Source organism: Gossypium arboreum, chromosome 11, assembly GCF_025698485.1.
Source record: "Gossypium arboreum isolate Shixiya-1 chromosome 11, ASM2569848v2, whole genome shotgun sequence".
NCBI lineage: Eukaryota > Viridiplantae > Streptophyta > Magnoliopsida > Malvales > Malvaceae > Gossypium > Gossypium arboreum.
Genome location: NC_069080.1, coordinates 132,949,819 through 132,973,418, shown reverse-complemented (window position 1 = coordinate 132,973,418; position 23,600 = coordinate 132,949,819). Strand labels below are relative to the sequence as shown.

The 23,600-nt window shown below is 31.6% G+C and overlaps 2 protein-coding genes across 2 annotated transcripts; both read left to right on the top strand.

Annotated features, from left to right (window-relative positions):
- The first annotated feature begins 9,742 nt into the window (after positions 1–9,742).
- Positions 9,743–10,498, top strand: LOC128283602 (disease resistance protein RPV1-like). The gene has a single exon (XM_053021019.1). The coding sequence runs from the start codon at positions 10,055–10,057 to the stop codon at positions 10,496–10,498; it is 444 nt and encodes a 147-aa protein (XP_052876979.1). The 5' UTR covers positions 9,743–10,054.
- A 540-nt stretch (positions 10,499–11,038) lies between these two features.
- On the top strand, positions 11,039–11,917 carry LOC108472076 (disease resistance protein RUN1-like). Its single transcript, XM_053021427.1, has one exon. It carries the CDS (start codon positions 11,039–11,041, stop codon positions 11,915–11,917), a length of 879 nt encoding a protein of 292 aa, XP_052877387.1.
- Positions 11,918–23,600: the final 11,683 nt, after the last annotated feature.

The following is a 23,600-nucleotide window of genomic DNA, read 5'->3' as shown; positions in this document are numbered from 1 at the left end:
CCACTTGAGTAGGATAGAAACTCCATTTGATGATGATCCCATAAAGGATGAGTTCCCCGACGAAAGCTTATTCTCAACCGAGGCTTACTATCCGTGGTATGCAGACATAGTTAATCTCTTAACCACGGGATCGCTGCCTACTGAGTTAGCTCAATCCGTAAAAAAAAAGCTTAGACGAGAAGCTCGGTATTACATATGGGACGATCCATACTTGTGGAAACATTGCTCAGATCAGATAATACGACGATGTGTTCTAGAAACTGAGGTAACCTCTATCCTTACTTTTTGTCACACAGAAGCTTGTGGAGGTCACTTTGGCCCTAAGCGGACAGCTCACAAGGTATTGGAGTGTGGGCTATATTGGCCTACAATCTTTTGCGACGCGTTTAACTTCTGTAAGTCTTGCGATAAATGTCAGCATACAGGTAATATCACTAGACGAAATCAAATGCCCCTATCCTCGATTCATGTATGTGAGATTTTTGATGTATGGGCCATTGATTTCATGGGCCCCTTTATTTCTTCGTTTGGAAACGTATATGTACTTCTTGCAGTAGACTATGTTTCTAAGTGGATAGAAGCAAAGGCTACTCACAATGATAATGCTAATACTGTTATGGAGTTTCTAAAACAAACTATTTTTTCTAGGTTTGGAACACCTCGAGCTTTGATCAGTGATCGTGGTACCCACTTTTGCAACAAGGTCATGGAGGCACTATTATCAAAATATGGGGTTCATCATCGTATAGCAACAGCCTACCATCCCCAAACGAATGGCCTAGCAGAGTTTTCAAACAGGGAGATCAAGTCAATTTTGGAAAAACGGTTCGACCCAACCGTAAGGATTGGAGTCTTCGGCTCAATGATGCGCTTTGGGCCTATCGGACGGCGTATAAGGGACCAATTGGCATGACCCCGTATCGACTTGTTTTTGGCAAAGCATGTCATCTACCAGTAGAGTTGGAGCATAAAGCTTATTGGGCTATTCGACAATGTAACATGGAGTTAGAGCCCGTGGGGAAGGCAAGGAAATTGGATATTCAAGAATTGGAGGAAATTCGCAATGATGCCTACGAGAATGCTCGAATTTATAAGGACAAAACAAAGATGTTTCATGACAAAAATATAGTTCAGAAGCATTTCTCAGTAGGACAAAGGGTTTTGCTTTATAACTCCGTATTAAAACTATTCCCAGGTAAGCTTCGATCTCGGTGGCAAGGACATTTTATTGTGACTGAAGTATTTACAAATGGCGCAGTTGAAATAGAGAGTGAAGAATCAGGAAAGCGGTTCACAGTCAATGGTCAACGGTGAAGCCATTTTACGAGAATTTCCAGCCCACACAATGAGAAAATTCAATTAGAACCACCATAAAACTGCTCAAGGCGCCGAGCTAACGACGTTAAACAAGCGCTTGTTGGGAGGCAACCCAATCTTTCTTTTTTATTTTATTATTTATTATTTTCTTTTATTTTTATTTTATTTTAGTTAAATATTAATAAATTTCTCTTCTTCCATCTAGGTGAAATGAAGCGAAAATACGAAGAAAAAAAAAAGATGAAAGTGTGCACCAAAACAACCCTATCCATGCTGCCAAAGTTCTATTCCAGCCTGAATGCCATATCTCTGCTGACCAAATAGTCCTATTCCATTTTAGAATCCCCAAAACTCAGAGCCAAACACCCTTTTCAAAGAAATAAAACCCCAAACCTTACATTTTTTTTCTTCTTTTCCCAAATTTCTCCATAACCGCCAACTCCTTTCTCCTCCACCACCCACCACTGATTTTCACCACCATGGTGAGAACCTGTTGAACCGCTGCCACGCCACCCACCCCTGCCTCCACCTCTTGCCGCTTTGCTATCTTTTTCTCCACCGTAGCGCCTCATCGACGGTAACTACATGGGGAGTTTTTCTAAACTCTTTTTTTTTTCTCCACCTATTTGTTTTCCTTTTACTTTCACATCGAGGACTATGTGTTTTAAGTAGGGGGAGGCATTCTTCGTTGTTATTATCTACTATTTTTGCTGTCATATTGTTGTTGCTGCTGTTTTGTGCTCATTTCTGCCCATTTATTTTAAGAATATCCTGCCGCTTTTCGTGCCCAAGATTTTACCAGAATTGCCTCTTGCTTGACCTACAAGCATGATTCTTACCTTCTAAGGAAGTTATGATTTTCCCATAATTGATGCCATCTCCACTGTTTTATTTTTATTAGGCTAAAAATAATTGTGATTAATAGGGTTAATTTTATCTTGCTTTTCGTAAAATTGATCAAGTTTAATATAAAGTGAACACTTAAAATGATTGCATGCTTAATTAATGTTTATGGCTATTAAGTGATTATTGAAACTTATTTTTGACACTTAAATTTTTTTTTCTTTCCTGAGTTCTCAAGAATTTTAAATATCGTTTAATTTTTAATAAATGTTTTCCATGGTTATGAGTACAGCTTAGATCGTGACTGACTGAGTAACCGGGGTAGGGTGCTTGGGTTGTCATTCTACTTCGCGTCAAAAGGTTGTGTGACGTGACAAGTAAAACTCCGCTAGCCAAGGTTATGAGTATGGCTCAAATCATGACTGACTGAGTAACTGGGGTAGAGTGCTTGGGTTGTCATTCTACTTCGCGTTAAAAGGTTGTGTGACATGTTGGGTAAAACTCCGCTAACCGGAAATAAATAATTTTAGGAGTATGTTAATGAGTAACCGGGTGGGTGCTTGGGTTGTCATCTCTCTCAGCGTCAAAAGGTTTAATATATTCCTAAGTAAATAAATAATAATAAATTTAAAAAATCAAAAATCAAAAAGGAAAAAAAAAGAAGAAAAAATAAGTACTAATAAAGTTGCACTTGGGGACTAAAGGAGGAAATAATTAAGGTGTCTTAGTAGGTTTGGTAATTTACCTAAATGGCATAACTCAAGTCGATCTTAATTTTGTGTGAAATAATTGGAATACTTTTTCTGCTTTTACTTAAAGCAAGCTTAGAGGTCTCTTTATTTTTCATATGCTTTTAACTAATTTTTATGAAACTTTGGAGTGGTATTTCTTTTATGGCGTAATCTAGCTTTCACAATAATAGGAACCATACTTGAGGGCAAGCATGGGCTAAGTAGGGGAATTTGATAATACTCTAAAATGACGTGTTTTTATATATTAATCATGTGTTTATTTTGAGCTTGAGCCTACTAATTTGAGCTATTTATGTCTTTTTATCTTTTAGGGACTAAATTGGAGGCTAAAAGTAAATTCAAGGAAAAAGCGTCAATTCGAGATTAAATGGGCCAATATGCAACGTGGGACAAATATGGTGCCAAAAGTACGAACATGGAAGGCACAAGGACTTAAAAGCAAATAGAAGAGATTTTATTTTGGAAGACTCTATTTTATTTTATTCTATTAGGATAATTAATATTAAGATAATTATTAGGATTATTCAAATTTAGGATTTTATTTTAATTATCTTTGTTAATCTTTAATTAAATGTATTTATCTTTTTAGAATTTAAGTTCAATTAGACTATCTCCCTCGCACTATAAATAGGGGGTGAAGTGACTCTATTTGGGAGGATCTTTTTCTGTAAGCACTCTCCCCCAAAAGTCTTTTGTTCTTTTATATTTCTTTTCAATAAAATTTCTTTTTCCATATTTTTATTTATTTTTTTTCCCACAATTATCATGAGCCACTAAAACCCTTCTAGCCAAAAGTTGTCAATATTTCTCCAAAAAAAGGTTCTTGAGGCCTAGAATCCGTACTTAGCCTTCTCGTCAAGTATTCATCGTTTCTCCGCACTACGGGCTGATGCTTCCGTCCATGGCCCTTAAGAAGTAAGCTTTTCAGCATATGCAAAGGCGGCCGCTTTGTATGTTTTGGAAGGATTGCATAGTCGGTTCGTTAACTTACTGCGTCAGAGGTTAGCGAGCCAAAGAGACAAAATGGCGTGGGATTCGCCATTGAGAAGCGTTGATCTAGCATAGATTACTGGCTAGAGTCAGGTTCCCTAAAAATCGTAAGTCTAATCTTTGGAGCTGGTGGTCGTAGGCGTCCTCTTCCACTATAACTGGCTTACTCGAGTCGAGAAGGATCATCCAAAAGCCAAGGATTGAGCCCAAGGCGGAATGAGACAACCGGAGGCTGGAACTTTCCCATAAGAATTTCTTTTCACTTAAAACTCTCTTTATTATTTTTATTATTTTCGTAATCATAATTTCAGTAAACTTTAAACTCTGTTTTTATTTTATTTTTGCTTCCAAAATCAATTCTTAAAATCTATTTTTTTCCAGGAACGTAGGTTTTCTTGGGCACAATTCTACCCAGGATTTCGAGAAACAAGCATTCGTATAATCCAGTCCCTGAGGATTCGACCCTACTTCCCCTTTACCGTTCTTTTTCTATTTTTATTATTTTACAGGGAATAGGTTATTTTTAGTGCTCTCAATGACCGCATCAATTTTTGTGAAGGCTGCGCGAGCAGAATTTTTGAGACGGGAATTACGAGTTTCGGGCTTTTAATTCAAGTTTAAATCATATTGGGTTTGGGTTTTAAGCTCAATTTTGAAATAATGAATTTAGTATTTAAAAATAATTTTATTAGGAATGAAATGAATTTATTTTAAAACGAAAATTCCAGCCCCTGATTGAGATTCATGATTAAAACTTTTAAAACAATCAACTTTCATTATTGGAAAAGTATTCTTTACTATAAATAATTACTAAGTAGTCTCCCGACGATAACTCATCAATTATAAAGTAAAATGATAATGTAAAACACTTGAATTATTACTTACAATTATTGTACGCTCCATTTTGTGGACTCTTTCTTGGATTGTTCTTGGAGAGAACATGTCTGATCCCCCAATTTCCACACCTACGCGCTTTCATTTGGAAACAAAGGAAATATATAGAGAAATTGCTTAGGGAAATTTGATCTATTTCTCTCCTTCATGCTCATATACTATACTATATTGAAAATTTATTAAAGAGATTTGACAAGGATTGTAGATTAGGTGATATTTCTCTCCTTCATGCTCCTATACTCATATTCAACATATACATATTCCAAATGTTGATACCATTATTTTTATACCATTTAAAATTTTAGTCACTTAATTTATTTCTTTTTACATAATTGAAATATGTACATTTCGATTGGTTTCATTTTTTTATTAAAATTTTATTTCATTATATATATTCACTTACATCTATATTTTATTTGTATGTTGAAGTAAATATAATCAACTTGAGACACAAATGTGGAGAAAAATTGATAGCTTTTGTGACAAAGTAGATAATATAAAGTGAAAATCTTTTAATAAGGACTGATCATAATATCGATTGAATTAAAAGTCATTTCATTTTATTGGAGATAAACTTATGTGTTAAATTTAATCAGTCAAAATTATTTTTATATAATTGGAAGATTAAATATAAGTTCTTAATAGTACTTAAATAAGTTTAATTCCTTCTAATAAAAGTACCATTTAAATTTCACAACACTTATTCAAATATGAAAATAAAGAATGCTCTTTTAATTAATTGAAAAATCTTTTCTATGTGAGAGACTTATTTACTTATGTTTGAAATGTGCTTAATATGAATATGTTTGAAATGTTACGTTTTAGTCACTTATGTTATTATTCTGCTACGAAATGATCACTCTTCCGATAAGTACCGTTATCTCCCTAACGGTAATCCTACGTGCCAGTTCAACTAGATTTTAAGTATATCTGTTAATACATACTTCATCCGGCTAAATTATGCATTTGATTTACTATTATAATTACGTTCTTCAACCGGGGGAAGGATGACTATCCTTTGTAATATACGTCAATGAAACTTTTTAATATCGTACAGTTGTTATTAGTACTCGGATTTATAACAAGCCATATGGAATGTTCATCCTCACACTAATATATTGTAAAGTTTCATTGACGTATATTACAAATGATAGTCATCCTTCCCCGGTTGAAGAATGTAATTGTAATAGTAAATTAAATGCATAATTTAGCCGGATGAAGAATGTATTAACAGATATACTTAAAATCTAGTTGGCACTTAAAATCTAGTTGGACTGCCACATAAGATTACCATTAGGGAGATAACGGAACTTAATGGAAGAGTGATTACTTCTTAACAAAATAATAACATAAGTGACTAAAATGTTACATTTCAAACATAAGTGACTAAAATGTAACCTGAGGCAAACAAAAGTGACTATTTTTGTAGTTTACCCTAATGTAAAACACTTGAATTATTACTTGTAATTATTGTAGGCTCCATTTTGTGGACTCTTTCTTGGATTCTTCCTGGACACAACATCTATCACTCCTCTATCATCCCCCAGTTTCCACACCTATGCGCTTTCATTTGGAAACAATGGAAATGGTGGGGAACCAGGCCAGAACAACGGCTTGCAGAATCAGGTTAGTTACCAGATGAGAATAATGGTCCCAACTACTGATGTTGGAAGCTGACCAAGATTCTAGTATGATGGAGTTGGGGAATCCTAGTTCTCTATGAACAGGGGTATCTTTTTAGTTACCCTTATGGTGTTGAATGTTAGTCTTGTATTTTGGAATTGTCAAGGAGTATAATACAGAATTCCAGCAGGACTTGTGTGCCTTCCTTGAGCCTCGCATTAGTGGGTGAAGGGCTGATGAAGTTATTAATAAATTGGGTTTTTATCCTTCTCATAGAATTAGAGGCCAGTGGGTTCATTGGTTTGTTTGAAGGAGTCGGTTAATGTTGAAGTCTTTTAACCATACACAACTCGTTCATGTTCCACTACAATCTACCACTTTTTGCTCAAATTTTCTTCTCACTATAAAGACAAAATTTCTGACAACATTTTCAAATACTCCACGTTTAATTCACACATAAGTAAGCTAGATTTAAATTATAAAATTCATTAGTAGAGATTAGAAGTGTCTAACCCGACCCAATTTTAAACGTGAATTTAGTAATTTGATGAAAAATAAAGGATATTTTCGTCAATTTAAATAAAATTTTAAACTCGTACTTTTATGTATATTATATTATATAGATTGGGTAATGGTACCTCTCCCATTACGCCAAATCTAAGCCACTTTTTTAGGGCAAACTAATCATTAGTCATTAAATTATGGGTAAGTTTTCATTTTGATTACTTAAAAAGTTAAAATTAGGTCACTAAACTTTTCTAAATTATTTTTCTTGGTCACTCAATTATTAAGTGACACTTTTTAGTTAGTAAAATAAAAATTTAGTCCCCAATTTTTATATTTTGTAAATTTGACCTTGGTTCATTATAAAATTATAAAAAACTCAAAAAACTATTTAAATAATAGAAAATTTTATAAGAAAATTATAGAAAATAAAATCTCAAAAATGTTTTTAAGAACTAATATGTATGAAAATATAGAAAATTATTATTCAATAGAATCCTACAACAAATTAAAAATAGAACAAAACCAAAAATCTTAGATCATTACATGCTTATTAAATGTTTCTAAACCAAATTAGTAATATTTTCAAGTTAAGTTTCATACCCTAAAGAACATTCAGAATTGATATTACAAAGGCTTGTGAAATCGACTCTAATGCCATTTTTAGAAAAAATAAAATATACCACAAAATTTTCTTTTTTAGACTCGATTCAAAATTTTAATTCATTTAAATTATTTTTATAAATCCAAATTGTAAAACCAATTACATTTTGAATTTTGAATAATTTATAAAGAAAAAACATGTCAAGGAACAAAAGAGGTAAAAAGCAGACAACCAATAATTTTACTTAATATTTTATTTTTTTCTATGTTTTCTAAAGAATTGGTATTGGATATTTCTATAGAGATAATACAAAGAGAAATTTTGGAGGGTTTAAAAGCAATTTTCACTCATTTTCTCTCACTTTATCTATTTTGAAAATTTTATTTAATTTAAAATTTTAGAGTTCTCTAATTTTTTAAAAGAGAATTTCAATTTTATCATATTATATATAATCAAGGTGAAATTGACAAAAGATTATAAAATTGAGGACTAAAATTATTATTATACCAACTAAAAAGTGTAATTTAATAGATGGGTGACAAAAAATAATTCTAAAAAGTTCAGTGACCAAATTGGAAATTTTAAATTAAGTGACCAAAACAAAAATTTACCTATAGTTTAGTGACTCATGTAATAATTACTAAATTTTAAATTTATAAAAGTACAAGTACTTCGGCATATTTTAAAAGAAAGAACTCTTAAAAGTGTATAATTATTAGTTTGTTATTAAAGTAGGCACCAATTGTCAAGTCTCACCTTCTTGGAGTCTTCCCGGAAAGAACGTCTAACTCATCTGGAAAAATAAAAGGTGGGAAACGTATACACAAATTTCGTAGAAAAGTCCGTTGCTGACTTGTTTCCTGTAAATGTCATCTGTTTTTCTTCTTCCTCATGCTCATATACTTATTGTTTCCGAGGTATTGAGCGATTGATTTTGAACACTAGGTTGAGATATCTTTTCTTCTCAAACATCCTCATGTTATCGTATACACATATTCCAAATGTTGATACCATTATTTTTATACCATTTAAAGTTTTAGTCACTTAATTTATTTCTTTTACATAATTAAAATATATACATTTTGATTGGTTTCACTTTTTATTAAAATTTTATTTCATTATATATATTCACTTACATCTATATTTTATTTATATGTTGAAGTAAATATAATCAACTTGAGACACAAATGTGGAGAAAAACTGATAGCTGTTGTGACAAAGTAGATAATATAAAGTGAAAATCCTTTAATAAGGACTGGTCATAATATCGACTGAATTAAAAGCCATTTCATTTTTATTGGAGATAAACTTATGTGTTAAATTTAATCAGTCAAAATCGTTTTTATATATTTGGAAGATTAAATATAAGTTCTTAATAGTACTCAAAAAGTTTAATTCCTTCTAATAAAAGTACGGTTTAAATTTCATGGCTTGAATTACACATAATATTATTCCAACTCTTTAGTTCATATTTTTTCATAAAGCGTTAATGTTTAGACATTTATTTTTAACACTTATTCACATATATGAAAATAAAGAATGCTTAATTAATTGAAAAATCTTTTATATGTGAGAGACTTATTCATGTCTAATATTATAAAAAATTCAATAGATTCATTTTTTGTTCTTGTCAGCTGTTGTGTTTTCTATGATATCAACAAAAATTTCTTGATTTGGTGTTTTATTTATCCCCTAGACCAATAGAAGCATGGCTCAAAGGACAACGCAAGTGAGGAATCGACAAAAGTCATCAATTTGAAATGGAAGCAGACACTTAAGCAATTATAGGTTTGGATGAATTTAGAGAATTACAATTTCGAGAAATAGATTATGTTATTACATAATTTGTTATTTTTTATATGTAGAGATTAAATCTTAAATTTAAGTATAATAAATAATTTTTATAATGTAAAAAAAATTATACCTAAAGGAGTTTCCTTTTAATAGAGTTATAAATTATTATATTAATAAATTGTTTTTCAATTATTATCATTCTAAATAATTAATAACTTGTATTCATACATAAAATTGTATGATACTGAGTAAATATAACTTATTTTAGTCTGTACCTAATGAACATTTTAAATGATTCAAATAGAACTTAATCGCATGACCGGAAAAATGTGAGGAACCTGAATTTGAAATTACCCATTATTCATTTCCACTAAATACTCCTTTAATATATAGTTATATGGACAATTATATGATTACGTAAATGAAAGTAAAACACAAACTGTCCAACATTTTACTTATTACTTAGAATTATCGTAGGCTCCATTTTGTCAACACCTACCTCCTTGGATTCATCCTGGAAAGAACACGCATCACCCAATGTCCACACCTACGCTCATTCATTTGGAAAATGAAAAAGGTTATAGAGAATTTGCTTAGAAACGGAATTTTCATCTGTGTTCCTCCTTCACTCTCATATACTTATTGTTTCTAGTTTCTTTATGGGGATACTGAGCGATCGATTTTCTGATTTTAAACAGTAGATCGAGATATATGTTTCTTCTCAAACATCGTCATGATGTCGTTACCATCAACTTCCTCATGCATTTCTAAAAAGGAATATGATGTTTTCTTGAGTTTTAGAGGTGAAGATACTCGCACAAACTTCACAGATCATCTCTACAAAGCTCTAAAGCGGAGTGGGATTGTCACTTTCAGAGATGATCCAAAGCTGGACGCCGGTGAAGAGATCGCACCTGAACTCTTTAAAGCAATTCAGCAATCATGGTGCTCGGTAATCGTTTTCTCCGAAACCTATGCCTTTTCAAGTTATTGCATGAAGGAACTTGGTGAGATTGTTGAACAAAAAAACAAGGGTCATAAAGTGTTTCCAATTTTTTACAATATTGATCCATCCGATTTAAGAAAACAGAAAGGAAAGTTAATGAAGCCCTCGCCCAACATGAAGAGCGATACAAGAAAGATAGAGACAAGATCCAAAAGTGGCGAAAAGCTTTGACTGAGGTGGCTGAGATCAAGGGATGGCATTTACATAACAGGTAATTCTTTCTTTTCTTTTCTAATCTATTTTCTAACTTTAATCACTAGAAAATTATAATTTTTGTAATCCTATGTGTTTAATTGTAAAGTTATATATTTCAACTATATTACAACTTTCATGATTCATTGAACTATATATTCCAACCTTATTTTCTTCTCTATTTCTAGTTTTAATTACTACAAAATTATAATATTTTGGATTACACTTGTTTAACTATAAAGTTTCATATTTCTTATTCTTGACTTCCTTTCTTAATATTGCTTTTTGTTTGCTTCCGAGCTATATTATGTTCCATGATTTGTTGAACTAAAAGAAAAATTGCATTCGAAAGATATTAGCAATATTTTATTCAAATGAATTAAAATTTATTCCTTTTGTAGGTATGAATCAGAATTTATTGACGACATTGTTAAGAAGATATCAGCAAAATTATGGCAGACATACCCAATTCATCATGATGATGACGAGTTAGTTGGAATTAGTTTACCTTTAGAAAAGATGTATTCGAAAATAGAAGTTGGGGAAGACAATGTCCGCATTATAGGAATTTGCGGAATGGGTGGCATCGGTAAGACGACTCTTGCAAGGGTTGCTTATAATCAAATCTCACCTCATTTTGAAGGTAAAGGTTTTCTTGCTGATGTTCGAGAAGTTTCAAACAATTCTGGACTTACTTCTTTGCAGGAACAACTTCTTTCCCAAATCTTTCCTGATGAACACTTTAAGTTTTTCAATGTTCACAAAGGGAAAACCATAATTAGACACATGTTGTCTCACAAAAAGGTTCTTGTTGTTCTTGATGATGTTGATAACTTACAACACTTGAAATGCTTGGCTGGAAAACGTGATTGGTTTGGTTTAGGGAGTAGAATCATTGTAACAACAAGAAATGAACATTTGTTGCGATCTTTCCCAGTTGATGATGTATACAGGCCTACAACGCTGAATCATGAAGATGCGCTTCGGCTTTTCAATTTAAAAGCTTTCCATGGTAATACAATGCTCAATGATGAGTTCATTGAGCTTTCTAAACATGTTGTAAATTATGCTGGTGGTCTCCCCTTAGCTCTTGAAGTTTTAGGTTCTCTTTTGTGCGATAGAGATGCAACTCAATGGAGAAGTGCAATAGAAAAACTTAAACGAGTTTCTAATGAAGATATTCTCAACAGACTTCAAATTAGCTTTGATGGATTGGACGAAACAGAGAAGAATATATTTCTTGATTTAGCATGTTTCTTCAATAGCGAGGATAAAGATCTTATAATGAAAGTTTTGGATGGTTGTGAGTTTTTCCCTAATATTGGAATTGATGTTCTCATTAAGAAGTCTCTCATAAAGTCAAAGACAACAAATATTTGTGGATGCATGATTTGTTGAAAGAGATGGGAAGAAAAATTGTTAGGGAAAAATCTAAAGAACCTGGAAAACGTTGTAGATTGTGGGAGGAAAAGGACATCCATCATATCCTAATAAAAAACACTGTAAACCATTCAACAAAAGTTACATGCTATTTTTCTTATTATAAAACATCTAATCAATATATGATTAAAGCTTAGTCTAATTGGTTGATACAACGATCCATGTTTACAAATATTAAAAGAATTTGTAGAAATAAATATTTAATTTCATTGAATTATCCTCATTAAAAACTGGTTTACTTAGTTTAAAATATTTATTTATTGTCTTGACTTGAATGGATTGGTTGTTAAGTCTTTTGTCAAACACTTGTTTGGCACGAATTTGAACCGTGCAACCCTCGTCCCCTACTTCTAATATCGAAAAAATGCTTTATTTAACATATTTTGAGTATAATAATGCTAAATAAGAATATAAAGTTTCAAAAGTTTTATCTTACATTATACACCATTTATTTTGTTTTCTTAATATTTTTAGGCTACGTAAACGGTTGAAAGCATGGTGGTCGATAATAAAAGGTAAACTTATATCTATTTGTACTGTAAATAATGATTTTCTTTTAAATATGATAAGAAACTATAAGAAAACCTTTGAAGCTCAATGTTTCAATGTTTAATTATGAAATTTATCTAACAGCATATTACTATTTCAAAAGTATCAATAGATTAATGGTATATATTTAACGACTAATAATGTATATAAATTAATTAGATTATAACATGTCATCTAAATTTCTTTTAAAATTTCATTTTTAATTATGAGTCATTATTTGGTTCATTAACTTGTATAGAGTTATGCATTTTTTAGATAAAATATAAATCAAAATATTAATTCAATTTTTTAGGATTAAGTAATTTGACGTTGGGTAAGCATGTGCTTAATATGGATATGTTCAATTTTTTTCCTAAAAAAGGGGTTTTTCCATGTACTTAAAAGATTTTTTAAAAGATCATATCTTAATACCTATATTCGAATATGCATTAGATATAAGTACTAGATATAAGTATTTAATACTCATGTACTTAAAAGATCATACCTTAATACCTATATTCGAATATGCATTAGATATAACAACATAGCTTTTAGATATTGAATGTATTTTTTATATTCTAAGCTCATTCTTATTTTGCTCATGGTTATTAGGGAATCAAGCAAGATGCTCAACTTGAGTCCTGATGCCTTCTCGAATATGAAAAAATTGAGATTGTTCAAAGTGCTTTACCTCTCAAATTGTAATTATCTCAAATATCTTTCTAATGAGTTACGACTTTTAGATTGGAAAGGATGCCTTTTAAGATCGGTGCCTTCAAGCTTCCAACCGGACAACCTTGTCGCACTTCTCTTACCATACAGTTGCATTGAACAACTATGTAAGGAAAATAGAGTAAGAATTCACTCATCTGATCCTTGTGTTTTTAGAATTTTAAGATGTATGATTAAAATTTGATTAAGATAAAAAATAAAAAAACAAAAATGAGCTTTATTATGTTCTCTTTTCTCTCTAATTTGTTATTATTTTCGACAGCCCTTGTACAAGTTGAAAATTATCAACCTTGAAGGGTCCCAAAACCTGATCAAGACACCAGACTTCACAACAGCAAAAAATCTTGAAGTTTTGATTTTGGAAGGTTGTACCAAATTAGTAGATGTTCATCCATCAATTGGGGTGCTTAAGAGCCTTAAAACTTTTAAATTTAAGAGATTGCAAAAGCCTTAAGAGTCTTCCGACCAAAATTGGAATGGAATCTCTTGAAACATTAATTCTTTCGGGTTGCTCAAGTCTTGTAAGTTTTCCGGAGATTGATAGAAAAATGGAACATCTAAAAACTCTTGATCTTTCAGGTTGTCACAGAGTTGAAAATTTGCCAGAGAAGTTGCAGCAAGCAGAGTTTTTGGAAGTGCTCAACTTGAGTGAAACAGCAATAGCAGAACCACTATCCTTCATTTTTCAATTTAAAAATCTTAAAGTTTTCTCTTTCAATGGGAGAAAGGGACCATCATCTAAGTTACTACTAAACCTGCCTTCTCTTTTCAAGGTAATCCAAAGAGGAAGGACGAATTTCATGGCTCCAATGTTGCCTTTGTTGTCAGGTTTGAGTTCATTAAGAGAGTTAAATCTAAGGGACCACGGTCTTTGTGAAGGAGATATTCCTAGTGATATTTCTGGTCTATCCTCTTTGAGACGTCTTAATCTTAGCGGTAACAATTTCATCAACATGCCTGCCCCTCTTACTCGACTTTACAAGCTTGAATTTCTTATATTGGCAAATTGCGGCTTATGCCATTTTGGTGAAGGAGATATTACTAATGATATTTCTTGTCTATCCTCTTTGAAAAGTCTTGATCTTAGAGAGAACAATTTCGTCAGCACACCTGCATCTCTTACTCGACTATCCAACCTTCAATTCCTTGGATTATCAAATTGCAGGGAGCTTAAGTTGCTGCCTGAGCGTCTAACAAATATAGCAAGGGTGTTGCTAGATGATTGTGCTTCACTTGAAGTAGTTGCAAGTCCATCAAAAGTATGCAATTTTGAGCGTTGGGGTTCCATTAGAGCCACTAACTGCTACAAATTGGCTGAGAACATCAATGCATTAACATTGCTAAAAAAACATCTTATGGTCGATTAATCATTCTTTATTTCCCTTTTATACCTGAGAATTTATAGTTTTAGTTACCAAACGGCTGGTCTTTTATTTTGCAGGCATTTGCAAATTCAAGAAGCATGTTTGATGTTATTATACCTCTACCTCTCAATATTCAGAATGATAGTCAATGGATTGGAGTTGCTTCTTGCTGCATTTTTGTAACTGATGATGCTTCCACGGATAAGGCCATCAGCTGTAAAGCTTTTATCCATTGTAGAAATTCTAGACAAACCGGTTGTAATGGATCTCTCTTTCAAGCTAGAAATCCTCGATGCGTCAATTCGAGTAGTTTTTCATTTGGTAAACAAAATAATCAGCCCATAACGAAGGATCACCTTTTTCTTCGTTATTGGTCGCGTAATAAATTATATCCATTTTCCTTGGAAGATAAATGTGCTGAATGTGAAACCAAGAATTTACCGACAACAGATTGGTCAAATCAGGAATGCGACGAGCTTAAGCTGTCTTTCAGAGGTTTTGACGGTGTTAGAATAAAAGAGTGGGTGAAGAAGTGTGGTGTTAAAATTGTGTATGAGAAAGATTTGGAAGAAATAAAAGAGCTGCAGTGCCATACCACTCATTGTTCTGCTACTTTCGAAGATATCCATCAACACTCTTCTGACAACGATGGATCAATAGGTAGCACTTCCCTTGTAAAACGAAAGCGTAATATCTCTGAGGAGGCTGAGGAAGAAGGGTCACAACCAAAACGGATGCAAAAAATTTTCAATTTTATAATGGGCGGACGAGGAAAGAAGTATTAACTGTGGTAAACTACTTAACTTGTCTTGTCTTATCCTATTAATTCTTTTTTGTTTTCCACATGTATGTTGTTTATATAATTTTGGCTAAATGATAAATTTAGCCACTAATATTTGTGTATTTTGTTAAAATGATCCTAATTATATTTTTAGCTTTTTTGGCTATCAACGTTTGTTCTTTTCTTCAATCCGCTTTTTTTAACAGATTTAATGAATAAATTCAAGGTCTCAATTTTTATTTTCTTTCAAAAGGTTTTAATATTTCATAGGTTTGTTTACTGAGAAATTTTTCTACTGAATTAATTTTTTAGATAATTACGATTATTTTCTTTAAATTAAAAGTTATTTTTTAATTTAATGTATTATTTATTTATTTTATTATTTTCCATATGTGATTATTTTATTGGGTTATCTAAGTAATAAATTATATTTCATTAAAATATTCCACATATGAATTTCTACATCATTCTCGTTAACTTTTTAACGGTATTTTCATTGAATCTGTTAAAAAAGCAGATTGAAAAAAAAAAGAACAAAGGTTGATGGCCAAAAAAGGCTCAAAAATACAATTAGGCCCATTTTGACAAAACATGCAAATGTTAGTGGCCATATTTGTCATTAAGTCTATCATTTTTGCCTGGTAATTAGGTCTACTTTAGTACCCGTATTTTTTTTTTCACTTTGGTACTTGAACTTGGCAACTAGATCCATTTTGATCTTTAAACTTGGATTCCGTTAAGATTTTATGACGTGGCCAGTGAACATAATTGAATTGATTGGTCTGACTGATTGGATCGAGAATCGATTAGTATACTAGTCCACTAATTGGATCGAGAATCGATTAGTATACTAGTCCAAACAAAGAGTTGAACAAATTGAATAAAAAACCACTCGAAATCGGTAAAAATTAAAAACTGAGACAAAAACCAATAGTTGAATATGTTGAACCGGTTTAATAAAATTATTATATTTTTCAATTTTTTTCTGAATTTTTAATTATTTATTTAACTATTGTATATCCAACTTTTTTTCTTCAAATTCAAAAGATTCAAGGTGTCAAAAGTAGAGGATGGACTATGTCTCTTTGTTTTCAAGGGTGAATGTACATGAAGTAAAAACTACCTACATAAGCTATGAACATTTCTTTGCTTACATACTGTTTGTATGACAACACACCGATTTCTCTTCTAAAGGGATTGAAAGCCTTTTCATTGTCTAATGTTTAGTCCAAAACTCATATGTTTAGTCTAATGTTTTTTTATAGTATTATTCTCTAATTTTAAGGTTTAGAGAAGTAAGGCAATAGTTTTTGGTCCATATAAGCAAGTTTTCGGTAGTTGTGTTTTTTGTGAGATAAGAAAAAAAAACTGCTTGGTTTGAGGTAAGTTGATATACCAATGATATGGATGATTCAATGCAACAAAAATGATCTCGATGCTTTATATTTGTCACCCAGGTCAATAGAAGCATGAAAGCCTGCTCAAAGGATGCATAGAAGTGAGGGACCAACAAAAGTGGCGGAGTTGAAATCGAAGCGGACACTTTAGCAATTATAGACTCGGGTGAATTTAAGAAATTAGGATTTCAAGAAATGGGCTATATCATTATATAATTAATTATTTTTACATTTAATATGATGTAAATTATACAATTTTGAATGAACTTTTGAATTTTTCGTGTAAAATGTAAATTCAAATAGTAATTTAAATGTAATGTTAATAAAACCTTTAATTTTATAAATAGGTATAATGACAAAAATGGTTCTTAATGTTTACAAGGTAATGACAAAAATGGTTCTTAATGTTTACAAGGTTTGACAATTTTGTTTTTTAATTTGGCCTTACAATGTTTTATTTAGAATCAAATAGTTGATTTTTTAACAAAAAAAGAAATGTTGGATCGAACCATTTAAATTCAACGGTGATAATGTTTTAAAATTAAACTAACTGCTTTCTTTTCAGGTAATTTGTAGGAATGGCTTGGGTTTAATTTGGAGAATCACATTAATATCGATTGGGGGAAAGTTGATTGGCCATGCTTCTTTGGCCTTGGCCGTAATATAGTCATTTTTCAAGGAATGTCATGGAGTATAGAGGAGGTTGTTAAAGGCGCTTACAATTGGGCTCAATAATACAGTTCTACTCTCAAGGGAGGAAGGTCAGGTAGTCATGCATCGAGGGAGGACTTTGTGGGAACAGACAAGTGGATTCGAGTTAGGAATGATGGAGCTGTTAAAATTAACACAGGTTCTGCCTCGTTAGGTGGAGTTCTGAGAGACCAGAATGGAGATTGGGTTCTTCGATTTAATCGCAGAATAGGAATTTGTTCTGTTTTTTAAGCTGAATTGTAGGGGATTCTTGATGGTGTAACTTTGGCGCAATAAGGAAGATGTCATGACAGAATTCTGATACAGAATGGCAACGTGGAAGTTATTGGGAGCATTAAGAAGTCGTTTTTGAAGGGGAAAAATTCTGCTTTAATAAGGTGCATTAATCAAATTTTAAGGAAGGAGGCTAAATGGACCACTGATTATGTTCCTAGAGAAGATAAAATGGAAGCTGATCAAATTACTAAGCTGACCAAATTTATTGAATTCGGCTGGCATTGCTGCCATTAACTGCTTCAAATTGGCTGAGAATATCAATGCATCAACACTGCTGAAAAAACATATTAAGGTCGATTAATCTCTGTTTTCTCCCTTACAAAATCTCATACTTGAGAATTTATGGTTTTAGTAACCGAACAACTCGTATTCTATTTTGCTGCAGGCATTTGCAAATTCAAGAGAAATATTTTCTATTTTTATGCCCGGAAGTGAAATTCCAGAATGGTTTAGCCAACAAAAAAGTGGCTTTTCAATTAAGATACCTCTACCTATCAACATTCGGAAAGATAGTCAATGGATTGGAGTTGCTAGTTGCTGCATTTTTGTCAATAACGTTGCTTCAAGGGATGAAGAATGTATCGGTTGTGAAGCATATATCTATTGCAGAAATTCTGAATAAGCCAGCCGTAAGGGATATATTTTTCGAGGTAGAAATCCTCGACGGATTATTAGCACTAGCTGGTGTTTGCGTCCAGTAATGAAAGATCACCTTATTCTTCGTTATTGGTCGCGTGATAAACTATATCCAATTTCCATGGAGGATAAATGTGGTGACTGTGAAACCAATAATTTATGGACAACAGATTGCTTAGATAAAATTGCGATGAGCTTGAGGTGTCTTTCTTGGGATTCAGTGAAACCAATAATTTTCCTTGTGTTCAGGCGAAGAAGTGTGGTGTTAGAATAGTGTATAAGAAAGATTTAGAAGAAACAAAAGAGTTGCAGTGCCATAGCACTCAATCTTCCCCAAATTTTAAACACATCCACCAACACTCTGCTCACAACCATGGATTGGTAAGTAGCACTTCTCACATGAAACGAAAATGTAATAACTACGAGGAAGAGGAGTAAGAAGGGCCGCAACCAAACCGGATGCAAAAGTTGTTCAAGTTTATAATGGGCCAATCGGGGAAGAAGCATTAACTGTAGTAAACTACTTAACCAACCTTATCCAATTAATTTTTGTAATTTACATTTTTTATTTCATTTAAGTAATCATTCTAGACTTACTTGAAAATGTGATGTGATCCTTCCATTATATACCAAAAAATTTAAAATTTTATTCATACTCAACATGAGCTTATATTCTATAGTATCCCAAATGTTGATAACAAAGTTTTTTTACACTATTAAAAATTTTATTCACTTAATTCATTCATTTTACATAATTGAAATGTGTAAATTTTGATTGGTTTCATCTTTTATTTATTAAAATTTTATTTTCATTATATATATATATATATATATATATATATATATATATATATATATATATATATATTCAGTTACAGCTGTATTTTATTTGTAGGTGAAAATGGATAGTTTCTGTAATGAAGTAGGTCATAAAAGGTGAAAGCTCTTTAACGAGGATTAGTTCATACTTTCAATTGAGGTAAAAACCTTTTTTGCCTTTTTTGTAGTCCAATATTATTTATATTCAATACAAATTTAATTGAATCGATTAAATTTAACTTAAATTTTATTTCATTCGACTCAATTTGAGAATATAATATCTCTTACTCGGTTTGGTTGCTTTGGACTCGAGTTACAGGAAGTTACAACAACTATCGAACAGGGTAAGCAGAATAAATATTTAGGGGCGGATAAAATTTTAATTTTTATAGTTTATATCTTTATAATTTGTAAATGATTAAATTGAATTTTTATAATTTTAGGGGCAAAGTGCAATTTTACCTTAACTAATTTAAAATTTTTAAAAATTTTAAGGGCCAAAAGAATAAATTTACATTTTAGGGATGGCGAGCCCATGTTAGCCCCCCCAGCCCATATCAGATCGGAACTTATTCAAGTGCATATACAATAACAAATAAGAGTATTGGCTACCACAAGCAACCTTTAGAGATGAAATCATGACTAATTAAACAATTTAAGAAATAATAGAAATAGAATTATTTGAGAAATAAGGACCATTTTGAAAAATTTAGAAATCCAACGTAAGTATTGATACTAAACAAGAAAGTATCGATATTTATGTGTTAGGTATCGATACTAAAGTAAGTATCGATACCATTCTCTCTGCCAATTTTTGGTTAAAAATATTTTATCGATACTTTTGGAGAGGTATTTATATTTTTATCATGAGTATCAATACCAAATTTGTTTACTGCTGATTTTTGAAAACTTTCCATTCGCAAGGTATTAATATTTTGATAACAAGTATCGATATCAAATTTATTTCTATTAAAATTATTTTTAATTTTTAAACTTTAAAACCAAAATTACACTTTATATTCAATCTTTAATTACAATTTCATTTTAACTTAACGATTCAAAATTATAGATGAACAATATCTTATTATTTTAATTATTTTGTACTTGAACATAAGAATATTATTATTTATTTCTATTATTTTTAATATTCTATTACAACTAAATAAATAATTAAATAATTTGAAAGGCTAGATGAAGTCAGATAAATATTGATTTACATTATATATTCTTCTTTAATTACGTTTTCAAACTATTCAATTTTATAAATAATTTAAAATATTAAATTATAAAAATTTATTTTACAGATTTATTCTTAATTTTAAACATTTCAGATTACTTTAAACAAAGTCATATATTAAATAACGTTACTGTAAATATGAAACATTTGTAGTAAATTATAGTATTACATATAAAATATTATAAACATTATGAAAAATAAATATTATACCGAGAATAATAAAAATGAATGTTCATGTTTCATAAAAAAATTTGTTGAATAAAAGAACAAAGTGACAAGCGTCGTTTTGCCTATCAAAATAAAATAAACCTTTTCAAAAATAAAATAAATAAATAAGAAGGTAGAATAGTGGAAGAGGGTCGATCCACAGGGAGTTTAATGGAATTTTTGATTAAATTTCTTGTTCTCGACCTAGGAGCTGAAATGGAAAATAAAAAAGGTGATTTGAGAAGTAACAAGAAAATAAAATAAACAAGTAAAAGTGCCAAGAAAGATGTATTAAAATAAAAGCAATAAAATAAAGAAGATGAAAGATTAAGTTGAATAAACACGAGTATAAGAATCGCCTCGAGCTAGTTTCGTCAATTCCCACGATCATCAAAAATAGATTTTTGCTCCGGGATTCATGTCGGTTACAGTCTACGAGGCCCAACCCATCGTAACTTACTTTTCTCTCATGTAACCAATCTTCCCAAGTCTATCTTTGAAAGTCGATTCTTAAGTAAATCAACCACGTCTATCGCCGTCAAAATACTTAGTTTTAAAACAGGAAAAGCCCAACTCGGAAGTTGTCTTATCAAGAATCATTTCCGATCTCGTCTTTCCTTAGCGGACCGCCGCTAAGAGTGTTCATAGGAAGTCGAAATGCCACAGGCCGATCCTTCCTCCCAACTGTAAAATTAAACGATTCCAAACCAATGGATCCTTTTTGATTTGAAAAACGTTTAAAAATTTTAGTAAGGTCGATTGCCAAACTATCTAAGCAGAAAGACGAAAATGTATCCCGAAGGGATTTAAGCAATATTCAATTCTCACGTGAGGAATTGATTCGTACTAGCTCTTGGCTTGAGAAAAATTAGCCAAGCATGATATTGATTATCATGCTTAACATGTTTTGATAATGTAAAAACATAAAATAAAGTAAAGTAGAAATAAAGCAAAAGAAGAAAATTTTATTAAAAATGAAAACAAAGTAGCAATAAGAACAAAAGACAAGAGTTCCCCTTAGCCTTACCCAAAGGTGGGTATTTATAGGCTTCAAATGCCCAAATCAACAAGGAAAATTAATCAAAAAAAAAAAGATAAGATAATATCTTTAAAATTATGAAAATGAAATCCAAAATCCCTCAAATCACGTCAATAGATCAAGATAAGTTGTTTCCAGAATATTCCCCGTGTTGACTTCTGATTTGCCACGTCAGATCAGCGTCACGCCCAGCGTCGTGCCCACGACTCCAGCCGTGATAGAATAAGCGCCATGCCCACGACTCCAGCCGTGACAGAATAAAAAGAAAAAAAATTGCAGATTACGTCTTTTTGTTGCCATTTCTAGTATTGGGTTCACTACACAAGAAATAAATCAAATACAACCAATTAAGTAGTGAAAAATTCATAAGACAAAGGAATTAACAAGCAAAAAGTGTCAAATATAAGAGTACATCAAATTCCCCCTCACTTGTCTCATACTTGCCCTCAAGTATGTTTGAAATAAATTAATCAAAAGCTTAATCATCTTTCTCCTAGATCGTTGCAAGTTTTAAACAAAGTTATGAGAGTTCAAGTGCACAAAAAAATGACGTGAATAAAACATGAATCAAAACGAATAAGTGCAAGCAAGAACAATCATTCAACCTTACCATTGTCTATCAATTATCAATCAAATTCTAACCTCAGCTTAATTCTTACCAAGATGCACTCAAATCACTAAAAGTGTTTCGGGTGTAGAAATCAAATTCACTCAAAGTCAAAATTTGAATAAGGGTTTCCATAGACTTGTGGCAAGATCAATTCTCCACTACTTTAAAGAAATGAGATGCAAAAATCATTAGGACTTTTAATAAAGGGTGTAATGGGGCTTAGGTAAAGGTGGCGAATAAGGCTAAAATGAGGCTAAAGAAAATCAAGACAAGAGTTTCCCAACAAGTAACTATATCATGTCCACAACCTTAGAAAACATAGGCAACAAGAATAAGCAAACTAAGCAAAGGTAGCTATAATGAACAAATCATCAAACTGTTTATTTTTTTTCTTTCTTTTCTTTTTTTCTTTTTTTTCTTTTTTTTTCGAATTATTTCTTCTTCTTCTTCTTCTTTTGTCTTTTTTGTCTTTTTTTGGAACATGATCTCACAAACTTATGCTCTTTGTCTTGTCAAGGGTGGAAGAGAGGAATAAATGAAAAGGCTCGGGTTTAACATCTTATGAAAACAAAGAAAATGGGATTAGGTTTTAACTTGGTTCATTAAGGGAAAAGAAAGGGTGAATCCTAATGCCTAAATCATATTAATGCATCAAATTCCAATGTAATCTCAAAATGCATACAAGCCACAAGTTCTAGATTCCAAAGTCCAAATTGACACTCTCAGGCAAGAAAAAGGAGCATGAAAATATAATCATACATGCTAAAGGCTCAAGTTCTCACAAAATGGGCTAATTAATTAAGCTAGGTGAGAAATTCAACTAACAACATCAAGACAAATGGTAAGGGTTGTTAAATTTGACTTACTCATATTATTCGATTATCAAACATGCTAGAATTCAAGTATCTTTATGCACTAAAATAATCATAACATGCTTAGCGACAAGCAACGGCAAAGGAGTTGTTCTTCTAATCAATTCAAACAAACATATCATCAAACAAATATGACAAGCAAGGCGAAATTAATGTCATCCTTTACCCTCCCCCTCACTTAATCGTATTGTCCTAATATGGAAAAAAAATGTAAAGTACATTTAAGAACAAAGAAAGGTAAAGGATACTCCCCGTGATCAATGACGACAGCGGCCACGGTTGAGGTAAAGAAAGGAGAGTTTTTCCGTGATGTTCTCTTCTAGGGCCTGGAGGGGTCTGAACAAAAAAAAATTAAAATTGATGAAAAGTAAACAAATGGGTTGCCTCCCATTTAGCGCTTTGTTTAACGTCGTTAAGCTCGACATTTTCCTG